Source organism: Ochotona curzoniae, unplaced genomic scaffold, assembly GCF_017591425.1.
Source record: "Ochotona curzoniae isolate NIBS_2020 unplaced genomic scaffold, NIBS_Ocur_1.0 scaffold_2683, whole genome shotgun sequence".
NCBI classification, from domain to species: domain Eukaryota; kingdom Metazoa; phylum Chordata; class Mammalia; order Lagomorpha; family Ochotonidae; genus Ochotona; species Ochotona curzoniae.
The window spans coordinates 625,296-645,793 of NW_024467100.1; the positions used below are offsets into that span (position 1 = coordinate 625,296).

Sequence of the window (20,498 nt, forward strand, 5' to 3'; positions counted from 1 at the left end):
GGGGCTCTTTGGGAGCCGGATCAGGTGGATACATGAGCACTCCTGCTATGGCTTGGTGTGTGCCTGTGAAGAAAATGTTTTGTACATAGTTTGCCAGAGATGCTGCAGAGTCTGTGTAGCAGGGATGTATGGGCAACACCATGAGGGCTCCATAACCGGCAACAACTAACTCAGTTGGGACTTCTTGCGTTCCATTTTCGTACTCAAGAATGAGAGTCTTGCGGGACTCCCGATTGGCCTTGTTTGGTTACTGCTAAGCTGATTGCGTTGGCTACCTTGTCCACTGTTTACTCTTGGGAAACCAGGGGCTCTTGCTGATACGGCCTTTCAAGATACAGAGAAGAATTAATTGCTCAAGATAAGGCACACTGTCATGAGAAATAAAACAGTCAGTATCCACCAAAGTGGTGCCGTTTCTACGCTGATACTGACACTAAGTGACAATTCACAAAAATGCTCTTCATTAATCTTGTAAGGTAAGGGAACAGGAATTATTTTCCAGGTAAAAATTAAATGTGTAGTTTTTATGGCTATTATTCCAGGAAAGAAAGTGATAACAAACAAACTCACTGTTCAGATTCTCAGCCTCTTCTTCTGTGACATGTCTGTATTAAGACCTTATAGAATAAGCCATGTCTTTTTTTAAAAATGTGGTTGCTTACTTGGGTCAGAGGTAGTAACTTTTACTTGCCCCAGGTTTGCTCTAGCATTTTTGTTTTATTTCTTGGTAAAGCTGCCTGCAGCCACTGACCTGAGCTCTTACTCAAAGGCATAGTTGTTCTTGTGTAGATTGAATACCTCCCCATGGTGCATGACTCACCCCTCCTCTCACCCCATAAATCAGAACCATCCACAAATCACTGGATGCTTCTTTCAGAAGCTACAGAAATATCCAGAGGCATGTGATTCATAGAATGGGAGGACAACCACTGATTCAACATTAAACCTAAAAACTATACTGAGCATCCTTTACTGCCTTTGTGATGATTCAGAAGGTAAAGTCATTCCCAAATGGGGAAATGCACACAATGTTTTGGGTGTTTTGAGATGACAGTGACAGGTACCTTAGAAATATTTAGACAGCCACTTGGGATCATGGGGCCATACCAGCAGACAGTTACAGAAAGTGGGGGTGTCATGAGATCTGCCACTCTTGAGATTCAACATAGGTCTAGCATCAGTGGCAAGGACAAGGCTGTTTATAACCTGGAACCAGGCCACTGTTTGGCGAGGAATATGGTTCCCTGGGGCAGGCCCAGCTGGCAGCAAAAGGACTTCACCATTTCAGGAAGGCTCAAGCAGGGAAGTTATTATTTTAAAATCTAAAAGCAGCTAGCTTTGTCCTTCCTTCTTTCCATACACCATCTGAGGGCCTGACCCTTTCTTTCTGATATTTCACGTGGTGGTTTGTTGGATAAGGGCCTTCATTAGGAAAGGGAGCAAGGGCCCCGGTGGAAATGGATGAAAACTGCTGCCTACAGAGTGAGCCTAGAACAGCAGGGCATGAGCTAAGGGGTGTTTAGATTCAAACTCAGAAAGACATTCCTAATGGCAAATTACAACTCATGCAAATTACAGGTCATTGAGGAAAGTTATGATGAGTTTTCTCTGATGAGCTTTTTAACATGAAGCAGGTTCTCTCGCCCGGGAGATTCGGATAAACAAGCTGGTTTCTCCGAGTCTGTCCTATGATTCTGACTTCAAAAGATCACAGAATCCAGGGAGTGATGCCAAAAATACTTGTACTGCTGTATGGTTTTAATATCGTTTCTGTTTTGGAAAAAGGATGTGTGTTTTTTTTTTTTGTAAAAATGTCAAACAAAACAGAAAAGTACCCCAAAAAGGGGGGAAAAATCTCCTAAATCTCACTATCCCAAGCTATTGTATTTTTGGTTGCAAGGAATAGGGGGCTCCACCTGGTCAGCATGGTTTTTGGGTGGGGACCATCCAACCTATGGATTATGTAAGGTCCGCAAAATCATGTGATTCTGACTGTGCCAAAGTAATCGCAGATAAAACTTGAAATTCAGCAGCCCTATAACAGGCTGATTTTTGAATTGGTAACTTGGTGTGGCCTACAAATGATGTTGTCAAGATCCAAATGTCCCTTGGCAGGAAAGAGGTTCTCCACCCCCGAAAGCCGATAGACAAGCCTGGGTGTTCCTAGCTTGGCTGGATCACACTGTTCAGATTTGGGTTGAAGGATCTTTTCTTATCTCTGCCTCTTGGCTCCTGTCCTCAGTGTTTGCTTCATTTTTTTTTTCTGATGGACTTTGCACAAGGGGAATAGATGGCCCTGCATAGGCCCAGCCTCCGTAGTCTTTAGAGCCCTCTCTTATAGGAGGATAAGAGTCTTTATCATGCTTTCAGCAAAAGTCCTATTTTGGAGGGGTAGCTTCTGTGTCAGGGGAGGAATGTACCAATGAATCACTGACCCCTGTGAACTCAAGGGAAAGGGGGAAAGGAGTAGCTGCCTGCTGGAAAATCGGGCAATGATCCACCCCAAGGAAACAGAGAATGCTAGGCAGGCAAGAACGCACAGGTAACATTGTGTAGAATCCAGCATCAGTTTCTCCATCTTTATGAACCAAATGCAATGCTAATCTAGAAGGCCAGAAATAGGCATGCTCCCAGCAGGTCCTTGTGTGTAGGCACTAATTTTGGATTGATTTTTCCCTAGGAAAGTAATGCCACAGAATTGCCTTTGTTTTCCTGTCATGCTTCTATTTTTTTCTTCTTTCCATCCCCTCCTGTGACTTACCAAAGAGTAATGTATATTATCTAGACAAGTGGAAAGGGGAGGGACAAGCATCGTTTCTTTTATTTTTTTTAAATCAATCTATTGATGATACTACTGTACCTGAAATTGTTATTCTGGTATGAAATAAGCTTTGCTGTACATTTGGCATGACAAGCCATTAAGAATCTATGAAGACATCAACTCGGGGCTGGCATGGTGGCACAGATGGTTAAGCCACTGCTTGTGATGCTGGTATCCCAGACTCAAGTGCTGGTTTGAGTTGCAGCCACTCTGCTTCTGATTCAGCTTTCCACATATATGCCAAGGAAGGCAGCAAAAGATGACCCAAGCACTTGGTTCCTGCCGTTCATGTGTGAGACCCAGACGGAGCTCCCGGCTCCTGGCTTTGGCCTGGTCCAGGCCTGGCCATTTTGGCCACTTAGGGAGTGGATAAAGGATCTCTCCCTCTCTCTGTTGCTCTGTTTTTCAAATAAATATTTTTTTAACTAGAGAAAAGCCTGTGAATTCTTGGGAGGGTACCGCTCAGAATTTGGGAGTGGCTAGGAATGCTTGATGGCTTCCGAGGCTGTGCTGCTGTGCAGAGATGCCCAAGCCCTCTCAACCCCTGCATTCCTGCTGCCTTAATTTGAATCTTGTCCACCTCCCTCCCTGGCGACTTTTGTTCAGGCTGTTGAGAAAGACTACTTGTTGCCAAGGCCACCCCTCCCCCTCCTAGTCCCCTGTGCCAGCCCCAGCCCGGTGCTGCTAACCAAGGAGATTTGCCTATTAAAAGGGCCTCAGCTCCCAGAGTTCCCATGGCAACAGCCTCCTTGGAGGTCTTTGTTGCCTGTGAAAACTTTGATCTCTGAGAGTGGCTGCCGTTGCTTCTCTGAAAAATTTACCAACACAGGAAAGTGGGAAAAAAGAATTGGAAAAGAAAACTAAAAAGTTTACTCCTGGCAGAGGGAGAAGGACTGGTGACAGAGCCACACTCCGGACATATAGTTGGAGATCACTCCTTGGGAACATCTGATTGGAGCTCTTACCCACATTTTCATCTATGGACTGGATGACCGTTCCAATGAGTTGGCTCCACATGAAAAGACTTAAAGTAGGACCATTCCAATGTCAGCAGACACTCATTCCTTTGTGTTCCCAGGAGGGCTGAGATAGCCCACGGGCTCCCGTGAACAGAGAGACAGAAAACCAACAAGGATTAGGCTTATTAGGTTTGGGCCTCACTGGCCATCTCTTCCAGCCTTGGCTTGCTCTTCTTGTCAGAAAGAATCAAGAGTGCACTGAAGGGCTAGAGGTAATGGAGGAGCCAGAAAAGTTAGTCAGGCGTCCACTGGAATCTAATTGTGATTAAATGCTGTCAAGAGCAAGCATTGTGGCTGAGGACCTGACTGAGGCTTGGGTTCCCCCAAAGACATGGCTCATGCTTTGATCCTTTGGCTGGATTCACCTCTACCCTTCAGAATGCTCTCCTGTGAAATCTCCACCTTGCCCCTCAATCAGCAACCTGAAGTCAAGCCAGCTTTGCTTCAAGTATGAGTTACGTTTAAATTATGACTTAAATTCAGTATTTTCCCCACATACTAAGTCTCTGGCACCAAGAGGAAGCAAAAACAAATCAGTGATTCTGTCTTATCCTAGTGCAATTTTTGTGTTGCAGTAAAAATAAGTTTATGTTTCTGAAGCAATTTGAGAGCCACGTAAGAAAAGGTTAAGACTGTACTTGAATCTACAGTATCTGGATCTTTGAGTCTCCAGAGGGGGGTGACTTTGGATCGCAGCAGGCATTTGGCAATGTTTGGAGACATGTCTTTGGCTGTCACACTCATGGAGTGCTATGGTGTAGAGTGGGTAGAAGCTCGGAGCAGGCTAAACATGCTGCCAATACAGGCCAGCCCTCCCAAACAAATGCCAGCGGCACGGAACTTGTGAAAACCTGATTTCGATCCAAAGTCTCTCTTACTGCTGGGTAGGGTCCGCTCTGAACAGCAGAGACTTTTGGGGGTCAGAAAGCCCTCTCAGATGGAGACAACACGATCTCAGGCCAGTGGATGCCTAGGAGCCTCCATTTCCTTAGCTGAGACGGTTGGGGAGGAGCGGCAACAGTGATGTGGCTGATCACTCAGCAGCAGTTCCTTCCCCCACCTCTTCCCATTCTGCCCATCTTGTTGCCAGCGTGTCATTCCTCTTGTGAGGGAACCCTCTCCAGGAATTTCTGTGTGCCAGGGACTCCCACTAAACAGCTGATTTCCCTGCCACCCATTCCATAGGCAGAAGCTTTACTGGGCCATCTGCAACGTGGAATCCTGTTCCTAATAAACTCACATTTTCTCAGTGACATGTGCTGTGCCTTGCTGGGGGTGACCCTGATCAGCCCTGTGCAACTCTTCAAGCTGGTGGATTTGCGGGCATTCTGTCCCAGAACGCTGTCTCTTGATTGCTATTCTGGTGGCTGTTGGAAGCCCCATGTCTCAGTGGATGGTGCTTAGTTAATGATGGGGAATTTGTTTGCTAACCTAAATACAAGGATTAGGTCACGCAGGCTATTCAAAGTCTGGAGCAGGCTGGACAGCACCTAAGGCCTGGGTTTGGGTTTAGATGAGGGACATCTTGAAGGGAGTCCTGTTGATGGAAGGAAACAGGAAACCTGGAAGACTCGAAGGTACATTAATGTCAAGTCCCCTGCACCTGGCAAAGCCTGGCTGCCAGCTGGCCTTTCATTCAAGGGAACCTGGGAAGGTGCACAGGCGTCCTCCATCCATCAGAGGGACCCAGCCAAGACAGGGCGGTTGGATGTCATAGCAGTGCGCTTTGAAGCACTGACTGCCGTTGTTCGCCGCCCCGCGTTGGGAGCGCTCATGGGGTCTTGCAGCTGCCATTCCCGCTTCGGAATCGCGGCGCCTCCCCTTCTCCCCGCTGCCTTCCTCGCGCGCCTGCTTCACTTGTTGCTCCTCGCCGTGGGAGGAACCCGTCCTGCAATTAGCGCACATTCCTGCCGACCGCGGTTGCCGTGGTTACCCCGGCGGGCGCTCCAGCCACTGGGTTAGCCCTGTGCCCATTGTCAGCGGCGACATCCGCGCCCACCCCAGGCGGGGAGGAGGCCCTGGAAGAGAAAAAGGGGGTAGCCTTTGAAAGACGGGCTGGAGACAGTCGTTGCTTTTTCTCCCTAAGCCAGCTGCCTCCATTCAAGCGTGCAGGTTCGCGTTCTCACAGGAGCTGCGCAGAGGACTTGGTGGAGTGGCTGTTGATGAGGGAGCTTCAAGAAAAGACTGGGGTTCCAGCGATGAGACGGAGGGTGGGGGTTCCCACTGTCCAAGAGCTACCCTGCGTGCCCTTCTGTGGGTGTCTGCTTGGGCCCGAGACCACCAGAAGGTTTTTTGTTTGTTTGTTTGTTTGTTTGTTTGTTTTTTGTATCTTCATTTCAGTCTGATGGTCAGAACACAGTAAATCGTCACACTGCCCCCCAACTCAGTGTCCTCCCTCCAGGACACCCCAGCCTTCTCCACGGTGATTTCTGAGTCAAGACCAGCTATTCCTGAGCATTGCAGTCTCGGGTCCAGCCCAGCCCCTTCCCTTGCAGAACTTGCATTACGCGCTCTCCGGGCCTGGAGGCTGGATCACTGGAACCTTTTGTGCAGGCAGACTGCTTTGCAAGCATTCTCATGATTGGGTTCTTCCTGTGTAACAGGGCGTGGGTATCTTTCAAGGAGACCACACTGGTAAGACATTCAGTCATCGTTTTCCAGCCGTAGCTTTCAAAGGTGCTGAGAATGCCAAGTCTCCAAAATTTCCCATATCCAAGAATTGCACCTTAATTATATACATAGAGCGATAATGCCATAAACACACATCTCAGGATGACTTACTAAATAGTAGGAGAACAGAAATCAACTGCTGTACATTTCTGCAGTAAAGAAATGCCAGTGATGAGGGGCAGTGAGATGTTGGGGGGACGAAAATAGTGGACTAGAAGTGAGCAGACTGAAGTTCTCTTCCTGGCTCTACTGTTAGTCAGCTGTGCACTGCAGATAAGATCCTGAAATAGATATGTATTCATGTACAAATTATTAATTAATTATTTATTTGAAAGGCAAGAGTTACACAAAGAGAGGAGGAGACACAGAAATTTTTTCACCTGGGCCTGGCACAATGGCTCACTGGCTAAATTCTCGCCTTGCAAATGCCAGGATCCCATGTAGACACCAGTTTGTGTCTCAGCAGTTCCACTTCCCATCTGGCTCCCTGCTTGTAGCCTAGGAAAAGGGTAGAGAATGGCTCACAGCCTTGGGACCCTGCACCCATGTGGGAAATCCAGAGGAGGTTCTTGGTTCTTACTTCAGCTCAGCTCATCTCAGGCCATTATAGTCTACCTGTATATCAACCTTTCCAATAAAAATGAATATATTTTTTAAAAAAGGATAAGATTTTTTCATCTGCTGGTTCATTCCCCAGAGGGCCTTGAGGGCCAGGAGCTTCTACCAGATCTCCCTCATGGGTGCGGGAGCCCAAGCACTTGGGCCAACTATGGCAGCTTCTCTAGGCCATTAGTTGGGAGCTGGATTGAAAGTGGAGCAGCCAGGACAGAATCTGGTATCCATATGGAATACTGGTATTGCAGGCCGCTCAGTCCACTATGCTGCAGCACTAGTCCCAATGGGCACTTTACCTCCTGGCTCTGAGCCTGCGATTCCTGAAAGCCTGTGCGGGGGTGTGGATTCGATGACCTATGTGGTCCTTCCTGGCTATAAAATATGAATCTGGATTTCTGTGTTGAATAGAAGAAATCGGTGCTTTAGGCTAGGCCTATAATCATTGCCAAAAAGACTGAAGCATGTATTTATTAACAGTTAATTGCAGATGGTTCAATAGCAGTCATTGAACAGACGATTCACTGTCACAATTATTCTTATCTAAGACTATAATTTAAAGTGCACTAAAATGTGAAATACATAAAAAGGAAAAATAAACATATGAAATACTTAAATACATGCTTTATAAATACATGTAAAAGACAAGGAGGCTCTATCTGTATTTGTCAAGGATAGTCATAAACTATATTTATTGAATGCCTGGTTGCCATGGGAATACAGAATAAAAACAGAGATGCATGTACCCTTAGGAAATTTCCAAACTATTTGGGATTTCCAATAGCCATAGAAACAACACTTGAAAACAGCCAAGGAAACATCTTTACAGTTCAAGGGGCCAGAGCCAGGGGAGAGAAACATTTTGGAAGAGCAGGAGCTGAGATGAGTGCATCTGAGGAAATCTTGGAAGTGGGATGAAGCTGAGATGTGCATTCAGCAGAGGAGAGGAGACAGGGACACAGGGAGCTGCATTCCTCATTGTTCTAATAGACAGGTCACACCCACAACCTCGGAGGACTCCCAGCGAATAGGTTCAAAGACATTACTGGAGATATCCACACTTCCAGCAGCGGCTCCATCACGAGGAGGAAGGACGTGTTGGACATGCACTAAGCATTGCTCCCATTGCTGTCAAATGATTGAGTAGCCAAATCTATGATCTGAAAAGGAATTTGTCCTAAACCTAGGCTTTATGCACTTGTCATTGAACTTTGAAGCCTTGTAGTGATCATCAGAGCTTGGATTTAAGTTTTAGGAGCAGAGACAAACACAATCCTTTTGATCAAAATGTTTAATATGTATTGTCTCTCTGTAATGACTTCCTTTAAAGAACAGCTTAGCCTGTGATTTTTCAACTCCCAGGATTTGAGGGCAGGTGGGAGGGTTGAGGGAGGCAGGGTGCAGTGATTCATTCGTCCATTCTCTTAGATGACAAAATGACATTTGGGGATGCTCCAATAGCCGACAGGTGCTTCCGGCATGGGACCCTGAGGTCAGGCTCAGGAGTGCCGAATGTCCTGCAGGACATTACATGGTGCTGGAGGCATGGATGTTTTCTTCATATTTTCACTGTTCAGCTTACTTCCATCTGAAATGGAAGGTACTATAACGAGCAGTGAATCAGAAGTATTAGCCAGAAGCTTAGCCCACCAAACAATCAGGACTTGCTGCTAAAAACACTTAGAAATCCTGGAGGGTGGGTAAGGGGCTGGGGATCCCATGTGTAACAGTGGCGGCACTTTCATGCTGCCGCTGGAGGCACGCATAAAAGGGATCGCTGTGGCCAGGAGACACGTGAAGAGACCTGGAGGGACATGGCGAAGCAAGTGCAGCATCGGATCAGGCTCTGTCAGAACCTGTGCTGTAACTCTGTGCATGGTACAGATGTGAACAAAAACGCCTCAAATGCAAATCTCAGGAAAGAAGGTGCCTAAGCTTTACTAAGAAAAAAAGCACTACTGCTAGAATCTTGGGACAGTGTTAGTAGGATATGGTTTGTTGTGAAATGTGCAAAGACAGTACTCCAAATAGAAGTGGGAAAGCAGGCAGGGACTGAGGCTCTAGGGAAAAGCCCTGAGTCCTCTTGACTCCTGATGCCGAAAATGCAAAGAGAGTTGATGAAAACACACTTGGCTGGAAGAATGTCATTTGAGTTTAGAAGGTCTTTGGACATGGAAGCAAACAACAGAAACTGAGTTCTTGGACTCACTTTCTTGGACAAGGTGCATGGGCATGGGCTAGACCGTGAGCCTCCGAAGCATCTCAGAAGATCGCGTCTTGTTCCTCCCTGTCTCTGCCTGGCACAATATCATTTGTCAGATGAATGAATGAATGACTCAAAGGAAGGGAGGGACAGAGGGAGGACTTGGAGATTTTCCAGAAGTGAGATCGTTCCCAGGAAAACATACAAAGAGTTCAGCTGGGGATAACTTCAAGAAGACAGTGGCAGAAAACAGCTGAAACAGAAAATTATATAACTAATGTGTGTGTGTATATATATATCAACTACTATATAAAAATTATGTTATATATAACATATTAATGTATCAGATTATATATATTATATAAATTATATGTATTACATATATTATATATATATATATATATATATAAAGTATTTGTTCACAGAGGATATTTCTACCCTGAGCATTCAACCCAAAGTGTGTGAGCATGTTTGACTATGGAGTTTGTGACAGTTCGATTAGAAACTGGCACTTATGCCTGTACAAACTATTAGTATGCCTGGTTCATTCAGTCTATTCATGTGGAATGTTCTTCAAACTAATGGAATCTGCAAAGTTTGGGGAAAACTGTGAGTGCTTATATGAAAACTGTATTTTCTACTGATGCTTTGAGCTTCAGTTGAAAGGAGTAAATGCAGCCTTCTATTTGCAGGGTCTGCTTTCCAGCTTTTCCTCAGACATTAAAATGACTTGCAATTGCCACTCATAAGCTGAAAATCCTGGAAGCATAACAATGATTCATACGTAGTGGTCAATGACTCATGTGCTTACCGCCATTGTTTAGACACTAATACGAGACCTTCCTTAAGATATGCTGGGATGGAAGCGAAGATAGCACATTGCTAAACAACAATAGCATTTTGGAGGAATTGTTGGGAAGAAGCTGGAAGCAAAGTGATTTTTAGGTATATAGGATTCCAGCAGAAATCCAATATTTAAAAATGCCTGCAGTTGCAACAGAATGGAAGTCATGATATGAAAGCCAGAGAGCTCTGCACTGTCTCTGCTGTTGATATAATTGAGTGGTGATGTCTGCTGTTCCAAAACACGTCCGGAATTCTGACTTCCAGAAACATTGTTTCACCCACTTTACTGCAACGGTCTGTCACTCATGCCACTTGTAGCATTATGGGACGCTTCCACCTTCTTCTGAAGCTTCAGCTGCTGGCTGTGGCTTCAGGGAGAATGATGGCTGTCTTCCTGTCACAGGGACAAGCCCTGTGAACCTCTTGCCTGTATTTCTGGTAACACTCTCTCCTTAGTTTAATGTTACTGATCACAACAGCATAAAAGTCAAAATAAAAATGGAATCACCACCATAATTCTTCCCTAATGCTCATGCCAGCTCCCCAGAAATGAAGGATGAACAATATGGTATATAATAGTGCTGGTTTGAATTGATCATGGATGCCTTCTGTGAATGGAAGCAATGTCAGAGCATCATCATGGTAACGTGACAGCCTGGGAGTGGAGGTGGGGAGAATCCAGCCTCTGTGTTTCGTTTACTCACACATGTATCTCTGTGTATATATCCTTCAAGATTGCAAATGCATGATATTTTGTGTGATTTTTCCAGTGTTTAAAATCATGTCAGAGCTGGCAGTTGATGCATTATTAACATGCCACATGGGATACTTGCATCCCATATTGGAGCACCTGGATTGAAGACCTGGCTCTGCCCTTCACTCCAGCTTCCTGCTAATGTGCTCCTTGGGAAGCAGCTTGGGTCCCTGCCACTCACATGGGACTCATAGATTAAGCTCCTGGCACCTGGTACAGTCCCAACTGTTGTAGACATCTGAGACATGACTGGGCAGGTGGGAGATTCTGACTCTCTGACCTTCAAAGAACTAAAAAATATAAATATGTCAATTGTCATATATTAAAATAAAAGTATTGGGCATAAAATTAGAGGTCTAGTGTAACAGGATGAACTGCAACCAACACATTCTCATGGGACAAGTGGCTAGAAATGAGAAGTAGCAGCCTTCTTGAAAATACTGTCATTTACCACACCCTCAGTGTTGTGTGTTGTGTTACATCTGGCCATCTGCACTCATTTGCATTACCTGCTGATCCCCAGAGATATCTGAGTTTACAACTCCAATAACTGAAACAAGATTTGAAGGCTAAAAATGATCTAGGTAGCTTGATTATATAATTTTTGTTCAAAATAGGACACTATGAGTAAAAAGGATCCACCTAAAATTATATAAAGACTATAGGCATAAACCAGAACTGTCTCAGACAAGGAAAGATGTATCATATTTTTCTATTCTATTCTATTCTATTCTATTCTATTCTATTCTATTCTATTCTATTCTATTCTATTCTATCATAACTCTATTTATAGACTCTTTCATTTTATGATAAGAAAATTGAAAGCCAGAAATAGGAAGACATTTGCCCAAAGCAGCCACTAAGTGAGTTAATGACAAAGCTGCCCCAAGTACCCTGGATCCTAGTCCACTGATTTTTCTGTAAAGTGTGTTCTGTGCAATAGGTCTGAGCAGCATATTGTCCGTGAATTTATAGGCTCTTTTTTTAAATTTTTAGCTCAGAATTACCACATAGCTAATTTCTTGTGAGAGCCTACATAATGGTAGTGTATATTATCAATATCATTTCTATTCTGACTCTAATTAAAGGTTTGGACCATAGCACATTCAGAGACTTTTAAAATATTGGTGGGTTTGAAAACTAGGGAGTAAACATATGCAGAGCTTCTCAATTTTCTAGGTATAACAAGCGATATTTTTAGCAGTGCTAATTGTCCAGATTATGGAAAGAAACCTATAATGTGTGCATACAACCAAATTCCATTAAGTAAATATCTGGTAACCAGCGTGCTGAAAATATTATATATTAATTTTTTGTCTTTGGCTGTTGATGGGTCTTTACAATACATCCAATAGCTCAAATACTCAAATCTTGAGCCCAGCTGCCTGCGGCCTTATTTTGCTCTATTGCTAAGAAATATTTGTACTAAGACTTCTCCACAGGAGATCAATGCAGGTTGCTAATCGCTTTCTCAGACTTTGGCCCCCCAAATCCCTGTCTGGTTTCCTACTCTAGGAAATGGTATGAGCCATAGGGACACCTATTAACCTTTTGTGAAGGCTGAGGCCATAGACTAGCCTGCGAGGTCTCCTTCAGGATACCTTCTCCCATTGTCCCACTTGTTTCTTATTTGATCTTCCAAGGTCCCTGCAAATAGCAGAGCTTCATCTGCATAAGCAAGGAAGCTGTTTCTGGCAATGCCACCAGCAGTGCTGGCCTAAGTCACCCACTTCACATTTCCCTTCCCATGGAGTATACTGCAGTCCCAGTTACCTTTCCATATGTAAGACCAGTATCTACACAGGAGATATGGCCAGAACACACATTGCCACACTGGCCTCACAGAGTTGAAGAGATCCAAGAAAATGGAAAATGTGCACAGATCTCTTCTATTCCTGTTCCCAGCATCCCTCCACCAGTGTCCTGGAGAGGTCTCCTTTTTCTTCATCATTCTTCAAAGCGTCTTTTGGGAAGATGCCTTGATGAATGATGGGAACCAGTGATTAACCATGACCTTTAGGCTGAAGATATGAAGCACACACATTGGTAACCTTGTTTCCCATGTATCTCAATAAACTTCAACAGGAAAAAGATGTTTTCTAAATAAACCAGATCAATTTTGAGGAAAAGGATCCCTTGAGCTGGGCTAGGACAGTCCAATAGCAACTTAGATGCCCTTTCCTAAGATTTTGGTGATACTGATATGTTGTTAAAAGGTTGTAGATGACTCTCATCTGTTTCTTTTTTTTTTTTTTCAAGTTGTAAAATGAATTACTAGAAAAGCTAAAATCCATGCTTGTGGCCTTTTGCTCTTTTCTGGACACAGTGCTGTTGAGATGCATGTCATGCAACCAGAGGAGGATTCAGTCATGTGCTTAGGGACCCTGGTGACCTGTCTCCATCTTGGGAATTTGTCAACTTTTTCCTGGCACAACTAGTTAGCTTATTAGTAAAGTTTTGGCATGGTAGACATATCTGTCACATGGGCAGAAGTTTGTAACAGTATCTTCTTGCCAGAACAGGGTGGAAGCATTTCAGCACATCCTCCTATAAATAAGACTAGTTTTAAATAAACTACTAATCTCCTCCTTCATATTCCAGAAGCTTGTATCCTGCGCAGTTTCTTGCTTCCCAGAGTTTCCTGAGGGCACCTGTTCTGACACCAGTCTTGAAGCTTCTATGCCATATCGTACAGAAGGCACTTGGGTCCACAGAGTACCAGCTGTGGGTGCCATATGGTAAAGCCATACCATGTGCACAGAGCATTTCTGAAGCCAGAAGGAGTATGGAAGAATGTGTTTCTAATCCAGCTTTATCTTTTCCTTGCCTTTGAAAATTTTAATCATTGAAATCTCTTTCGAGGCCATAAATAGAACCATATAGTGAGGTTTTTAAAAAATTGTTGAGTTAAAACCAAATATGTACTTTTGTTTTTATATGGACATGGGACTGTGTATGGGTATATGAAAATGTAGATTGAACATATGGATACAGATGGGTTTGGCTCTCTAGTGAAATAGATGGAGAAGGATGTAGAAATGATTGGAAATGGTGTGTGTCAGGCTGCTCGAGCAGTTTGTCACTCCGAAGCAGAGATGTCCTCCTCCAAACAGTTGGAGAGAAAGTTCTGCTTCTGCTTCACTTAGAGAGATGCCAAACAGCTCATTCTCATGACTGAGTCCACCTTGATGTGCCTCTCACACCACAGAGCATGGACAAGTGCCCCACATACAGATGGTACCAATTGGAGCTGGGCTTCAGGCTGTGTTTTCCTTTGAAGTAACCTCTTAACCTTCTTCTTTTCTTTCCACCTCTTCTAGGCAGGACAGGGCTGCTTGCTGCTCTCTTGCCCAGTTTTGCTGTGGAGATTATGCCAGGTACTCAGTCATTTAACTCTTTATGTGCTAACATTCATCTGCCTTGCTTCTGCAGTAGTCACTAATTGCTCGTTGGATTTATTTGCACATCTCTGTGTGTGATCTTCTCCAGGATGACTAAGCCCACTGGAAGAGCCTTTAAATGGTAATGCCTTCTGTTACTGGACCTGAAAGAGTAATGATTACTGAAAAGAGTAATTACTGAAAGAGTAATGATAATTAACCTAAGCTGAGATGAAGGGGACCTGGTCCTTCACTGTCAAGCACGCATGCTCTTTGCCGGTCTCCGTGTCCATCTCAGTATTTCAGCTGTATGCAGATAACCACAGTATTCTTAAACGTGTTATTATTTACTAGCATTCCTTATTACCCCTAAATTATGTGTTTATGCACTCATTATTATACTCTCATGTTACTCTGTATGTTTTATAACATTATCAAACTTAAAAAAAAAGCTTAGGAAAATTATGCATCCCTCCTCTGATTCATATTACTTTGCATACAATTGCAGTAGCTTAATTGGCAACCCGAAGTTCCTAGAAGTTCATGATCACATGTCAAGGACACCTGCACCAAATTCACATCTCCCTCTTTTCAAATAGCTTTAGAGGAGCACAGTAGCCTGCATCAGTTTGGTGCAGTACCGCTGTCCATACCTGAAGAAGGCTCAGGCAGAAGCAAGCATGGACCATGGGGGAGGACATATCCACATTCAAGGAGTAGGGAGGGGTGTGACACCATTTCGCCTTGAGGGCTTCTGCTAGAATCTTAAGAGTTAATAGCAGCAGAGAGATGTGGAATATCCCTGGTCATTGGTTTTGACTTGATTCAGGTTGTAAGAAAGATCCACTCTTCACAGTTCAGCTTCACTATTCTTCCATGAATTCCTCTAGTCTTTCCCCAAAGGTATTGTTGTTACTAATGTTACTCCCAAGGACACAAACAGCTATTTCTCTGTGATCCACCTTATTCAGAGTTCTCTCAATAAAGAAACATCCCTTCATCACAACGATAATGCTACACTGTAATACTTCAAACAAGATGTTCTACCTCCATGATGCAAGGAAAAGTGACTATATTTTTTGTCTTGCCCTAGATGCCCTTCCCTTTTGACTCCAAGAATTCTCTCACAGATAATCTTTTGTTTTTCTCAAATATAACAAGAGACTCTTATCTGTGACTGCCTGTCCCAAATTGTAGCCACCACTCCACACAGCTCATGTAAATGTCAGGAACCACATTATGTTATTATGTTACTGCGAAGGTCAAGGCTTTCTGCTATCCATTGTCCTCAGAGTGCATACTTACCCATCTGCTCCAGCAGGGTACAAGGCCTTCCCACTCCTCCTTCCCTGCAGAGGCTGGCCTGGCTACTTTGAATGTATCTCAGAAGGATAAGCGAGGAGAAACATTCAGCAAGAATATGATGTCTGTTTTCCTCTTCTCCTTCTTGTTTGTTTTCGGAACACAGGTTGAATACTTTTACCATCATCACAAAGCTTTTTATATACAAACTATCTTATTCTCAAACTCTCAATTGGATGTTCATTTAATTGAAGGGAAATTTAACAGCCCATATTTACAAAAAAACAATCTGCACTTGAGTTTCATTGTAAAGGGATGTTTGTTGCATGGCCTTCAACCAAAATGAATCACTCTATTATCTTGGCTTTGAAAGGAAAGCAGGGCTCACTCCAGTCTGTCCACGCCTCTGGGGGAACCTGGGTCTGTTAGCCAACTCTCAATAGCAAGATATTGAGATGAATCACATGAGGGTCAGTCATTTTTACCTAAAACAAATAGAATATGTTTCCTTTCACTTAATCCTTTGGATGGGCAAATGAAATAGAATTCATGTTCAGCCTCTGGCAGAGCTGTGAAAATAGCAGCCAGCAGTGAACAAATATACCCATCAATACACATGTCAGCCTTACCATTTGTCAAAGCGCTGAGCCTCTTAGCCTTTGGCTGTGCTGGCTCTCTACCACGGTCATCTTGAGTGTGATCGATTCCAGGCCGTTCTCTGGGGACAGAGTCCGTGTCATCTCTAACTGAGGCGATGTCCCTGGTTTTCAGTAGGGGGGAAAAAGCAGGATGATTATCCAGATAGAAGCAAAAGGTTTGGGTATCAAGTCTGGGTGCTGAGTCCAGGAAACATGCTTTAAGGACAATGCACAGGGAAAGGAGATGGATGCATGAGGGACCCAGACCACCAGAATGGGTTATCTTTGGGCCGTGTAGACTCAGAGACCTTTTTAATCCCTCATCTGGATTTCTAATGTTATGGGAAAGATTAACTTGGGAAACATGATGCATATTCATAGACCATTCCTGCACAGCCTGAGCAGGCAGAGTTTCCTCAAGCACTAGCCACGAGTCTTTGTGCACTTGTCCCATCCTTGTCCTGACACTACCATCAGTTAAGTAAGCCCTTTCCCCTGACAACAAAACCTGCAAAATCCTCCATTTGTTTTGTGCCAGTCCTTCTTTACTCCCAGTAGGATGTAGGTGGCCTTCCCTCAACCCCACACTCTAGCCTAAGGGGAGAGAGCTCTGCACGTTTCACTTTCTGAGTTCCTTTTGGGTTTTGGGTCTTTTTTTGCCCATTGAGGTTCCCAGACTCTGAGTGTGTCCTGCCTCCGGAAGGGTAGCCATCTCAAATGCGCATTTCTCTGTGCGTCCCTCCAGAGTGGGTGTTTATTGGCCTGGTGATCCTGGGAATCTTCCTCTTCTTCGTGCTCGTGGGGATCTGCTGGTGCCAATGCTGCCCTCACAGCTGCTGCTGCTATGTCCGCTGCCCATGCTGCCCCGATTCGTGCTGCTGCCCTCAGGCCTGTGAGTAAAGCGCCCAGTGGGGGAGAGGTGGAGTGATTGGAAAAAAAAACAGTCACCTTCTATCCGACAGTTGTGTGCCCCAGGCTCTCCTGCCACTCAAGGAGCTGACCTCCTCTGCGGGGAGCCCCTGGACTCAGGGAGGACCATTCTTGTTCGCCTCCTCACCTGCATGCACATGTCTATGTTTTTGATCCACACCTGTCACCCATGCATTCCGTAGCCTCATCGACTCTCCTGACGATAGATGGTGAGGTTGTAGGGTAAGGCTGTGCCCACTCCTCATTCCCTGGCTCATATCCCTCCCATGCAGAAACACTCTCTCTTGCCCTCGCCACCACCTATTGTAAACACAGCACACATTCTGCAGCCTTTCGCAGCATCCACTGAGAAGCTTCATTTTCATGATGGGATAAGCCACTGAAGGAGCCGGTCCTCATTTAGGGATTCACCGTCTTCCCTTACTGCCTTAGCCCATTCAGGCATGATATCTGCCCTGCCCCCACTCTCCCCATCAATCAAACACATCTTGGAAGAGAGAGAGACAGACGCTATATGTTAACATCATTAGAAGTCGTTTCTACAAGTAAAGGGCAGCTTGCTTTTGAAACCACAGAGGAGACTCCACACACAGGCCCCCTGGTTGCTCTCTTTTTCCAGAAGAGGGTCCAGATCCTCCTGGGGCCAACCCTGAGCAGCCCCCGGAGGAGCCTCCTGCCAAGGGGCGGAGGCAGCCTCCGCTCATGAGATTAGGAGCAGGCTGCCGCTGTCACCTGCAATGCTGCTGCGACAGCTCCCAAACTGCTTAATTGCTCAGAGGCCAGGTACTAAACACTATAATTCCTTCTGCCAGTGCCTTTCAGCAAATCCGGAGGAGTCCAAGGGAGTGGGGGAGGGTGGCTCTGAGGAATCAAGTCGGCCCCTGGCACACACGCGCACACACACACACACGCACACACAGGAACTCCCATAATCACATCCCCAGGGATTTTTGTTATAAGGGTTGTGGAGGGTGGGACAACATAATCTCTCTTGCTCTTCATCTCCCTCCACAGTGTATGAAGCAGGGAAGGCAGCCAAGGCCGGGTACCCTCCCTCAGTCGCCGGTGTGCCCGGCCCTTACTCCATCCCCTCTGTCCCTTTGGGAGGAGCCCCCTCTTCTGGCATGCTGATGGACAAGCCGCATCCACCTCCCCTCGCACCAAGTGACTCCACTGGAGGAAGCCACAGTGGTAATTCGTAGTTGCAGACTGCACTGCCTCATGGTTGTCTTGAGTTCCCACCCTGCTTCTTTGCTGATCGGTATACTCGATTCAGGGGTGCATCTTTGGATAATGGTTATCTTCATCCAGAAATGGGGGAATCCTTCTTAGCTGCATCGTTATATTTTTGAGTGCATACCAGGCTTCCCCTGAACCAAGCTCCCCCCACCCCCACATCCTCAATGACTAAAACTCGATGAAAAACAGCAAGATCCCTTTTCAATGTTGATCATTCAGTTACTAAATATTGTGTCCAGCTAGCGTGCAGTACTAAGTGCCCTGAGGGACAGCAAGAAACGTAGGATGTAGCTTCCCCAAGAAGCAATACAGCTTAGCAGGCCAAGAGAATCAACCTTTATGATGGCAAGCAGGGGCTGTGGGGTCTGCTACTGAAAATTCAAATAAGTGAGGGTTGCAGAAGTCTTCAGGGAAGGGGTGAGATTTGAGCTGGGCCCAGAGAAATGAATCAGACTGAGGAGGTCAGAGAGGAGATGCTGATCAGCCCAGACAGGAAACCCAGAGCTGGGAAAACAGAGTAAATGTCTGACAATGTCCAGATTGTCAGAAGAAGTTGGCAGGATGTAGTGGAGCCAGAGTCGGGAGGGCCTCGAGGCCTTTCCAGAAGAGCTGGTTTTGATGAGAGTCCTGCAGGCAGATGCCAAGGTGAGCTGTAAGTGGGAGAGAATGGATGGAGCCAGAGGCTAGGACCAAGATGTGATTGGTGTGGTTCAAGTGTGGCAGTGTGAGCATCTGGATTCTAGTAGAAACAATGGAGTCCAGATGTATGGGTAAATCTGAGAGATATTCTGAAAGACCCAAGTGAGACATTCACCAAGACAGGCTCCAAGGTGACCCTTCATTGCAGCTCCAGACAGAAATGAAATCATTAAGGAGAGCTGATTTAAGGGGAGGACAGCTTTCATCTGGAGCCTGGTGAATTTGCAGCGATTGTCGGGGGTAAGGAGTACAGGTTTGGGGCAGGTAGTGGAGTGAGTGATTGGTTTCTGAGCCCCTAGATGTGACTGAGCTGGTAGGGTTGCTAACACAGACATCTCTCCCCTGGGAGTAACTGGACTGCCTTCAGTGGGTGGTGAGAAGGGCCCCCAGACCTCTTAAAGAACTGTCTCCACCTGGCAGTGGAAGGAGTGGCTATCCTCTATGAGTAATCAGTATTTATGTTTTTCTCTCGCTGGAACTATTAGTGGAATCCTGACGTCTGAGACTGAGTCACAGACTGAGAAGTGAAAGTTAATGATTAAGAACACAATGGGAACTGGGGTGGCAAAGACTATGTTATCCATATCCCTTGCAGGAGGGAGTGGGCTAAAGAGACGTGAATGGAGCCTGTCTTATACTTGCCACTGATTGCTTTTTTCATCTCCTTTCACCTTCCTTCCCCCTGCAACTCTTTTTTTGCTTGCTTTGTGTTTAGTGGATTCCCCTTGTTTGTGAAAGCACATCCTATCTCCTGCTGGCGGTCATCTTTCCATCCTCCCATATAACTAACTGCAATTATAAGTTCTTTTAAAAATGGGAAAATGTCTTATTACACACAACATGAAATCCCGAGGAAGGATGGTTCCAGAACATGGTTAACTGAACAGATCAGGTGGTATTACTGAGACACCTTACCCATTCCATCTTTGTTCTGTGGCTCCCCTCATACTTCCGGTCTATCTGCTGCAGTTGTCAGTACTTGGATATAAAGGTGTGCTTCAAAAAATATTAAATAGATAAATAAATAGAAAAAATAAACAACAACAAGAACAACAAAAGGTGTGCTTCATTCTTGAGAGTGAGGAAGACTTTTCCAGGAGCTCTTCTCCCATCCAGCACTCCTTCGTGCAGTTTTATTTGCAAGAAATGTGGCCCACTCCTTGCTAAACTAGACTGGCTTGAACCTCATTATGACTCACGTCTTTGGCTTAAATAACTGTTCACCTTGGACATGAACAATTGAGGGTCATGTTAAAGGAAGAGTTGGCAACTGGTGATGCACACAGCTGGCAGGGCCATGGCATTGGCTAACAGAATCAGGACAGGGTTCTTCATGGCTGCTACTGGGCATATTTCTGTACCACGGTCCCACTGACAGTCTTCGT

At 45.2% G+C, this 20,498-nt stretch overlaps 1 protein-coding gene across 1 annotated transcript in view; it reads left to right on the forward strand.

The window, feature by feature from the left end:
- The window catches only part of ILDR2 (immunoglobulin like domain containing receptor 2), a 54,967-nt gene that overhangs the window by 21,382 nt on the left and 13,087 nt on the right, over positions 1 to 20,498 (forward strand). Inside the window, exons 4-6 of the mRNA XM_041003262.1 lie at positions 14,246 to 14,302; positions 16,991 to 17,137; positions 18,190 to 18,366. Coding sequence (XP_040859196.1) covers positions 14,246 to 14,302; positions 16,991 to 17,137; positions 18,190 to 18,366 — 381 coding nt within the window. The remainder of the gene's footprint in view (positions 1 to 14,245; positions 14,303 to 16,990; positions 17,138 to 18,189; positions 18,367 to 20,498) is intronic.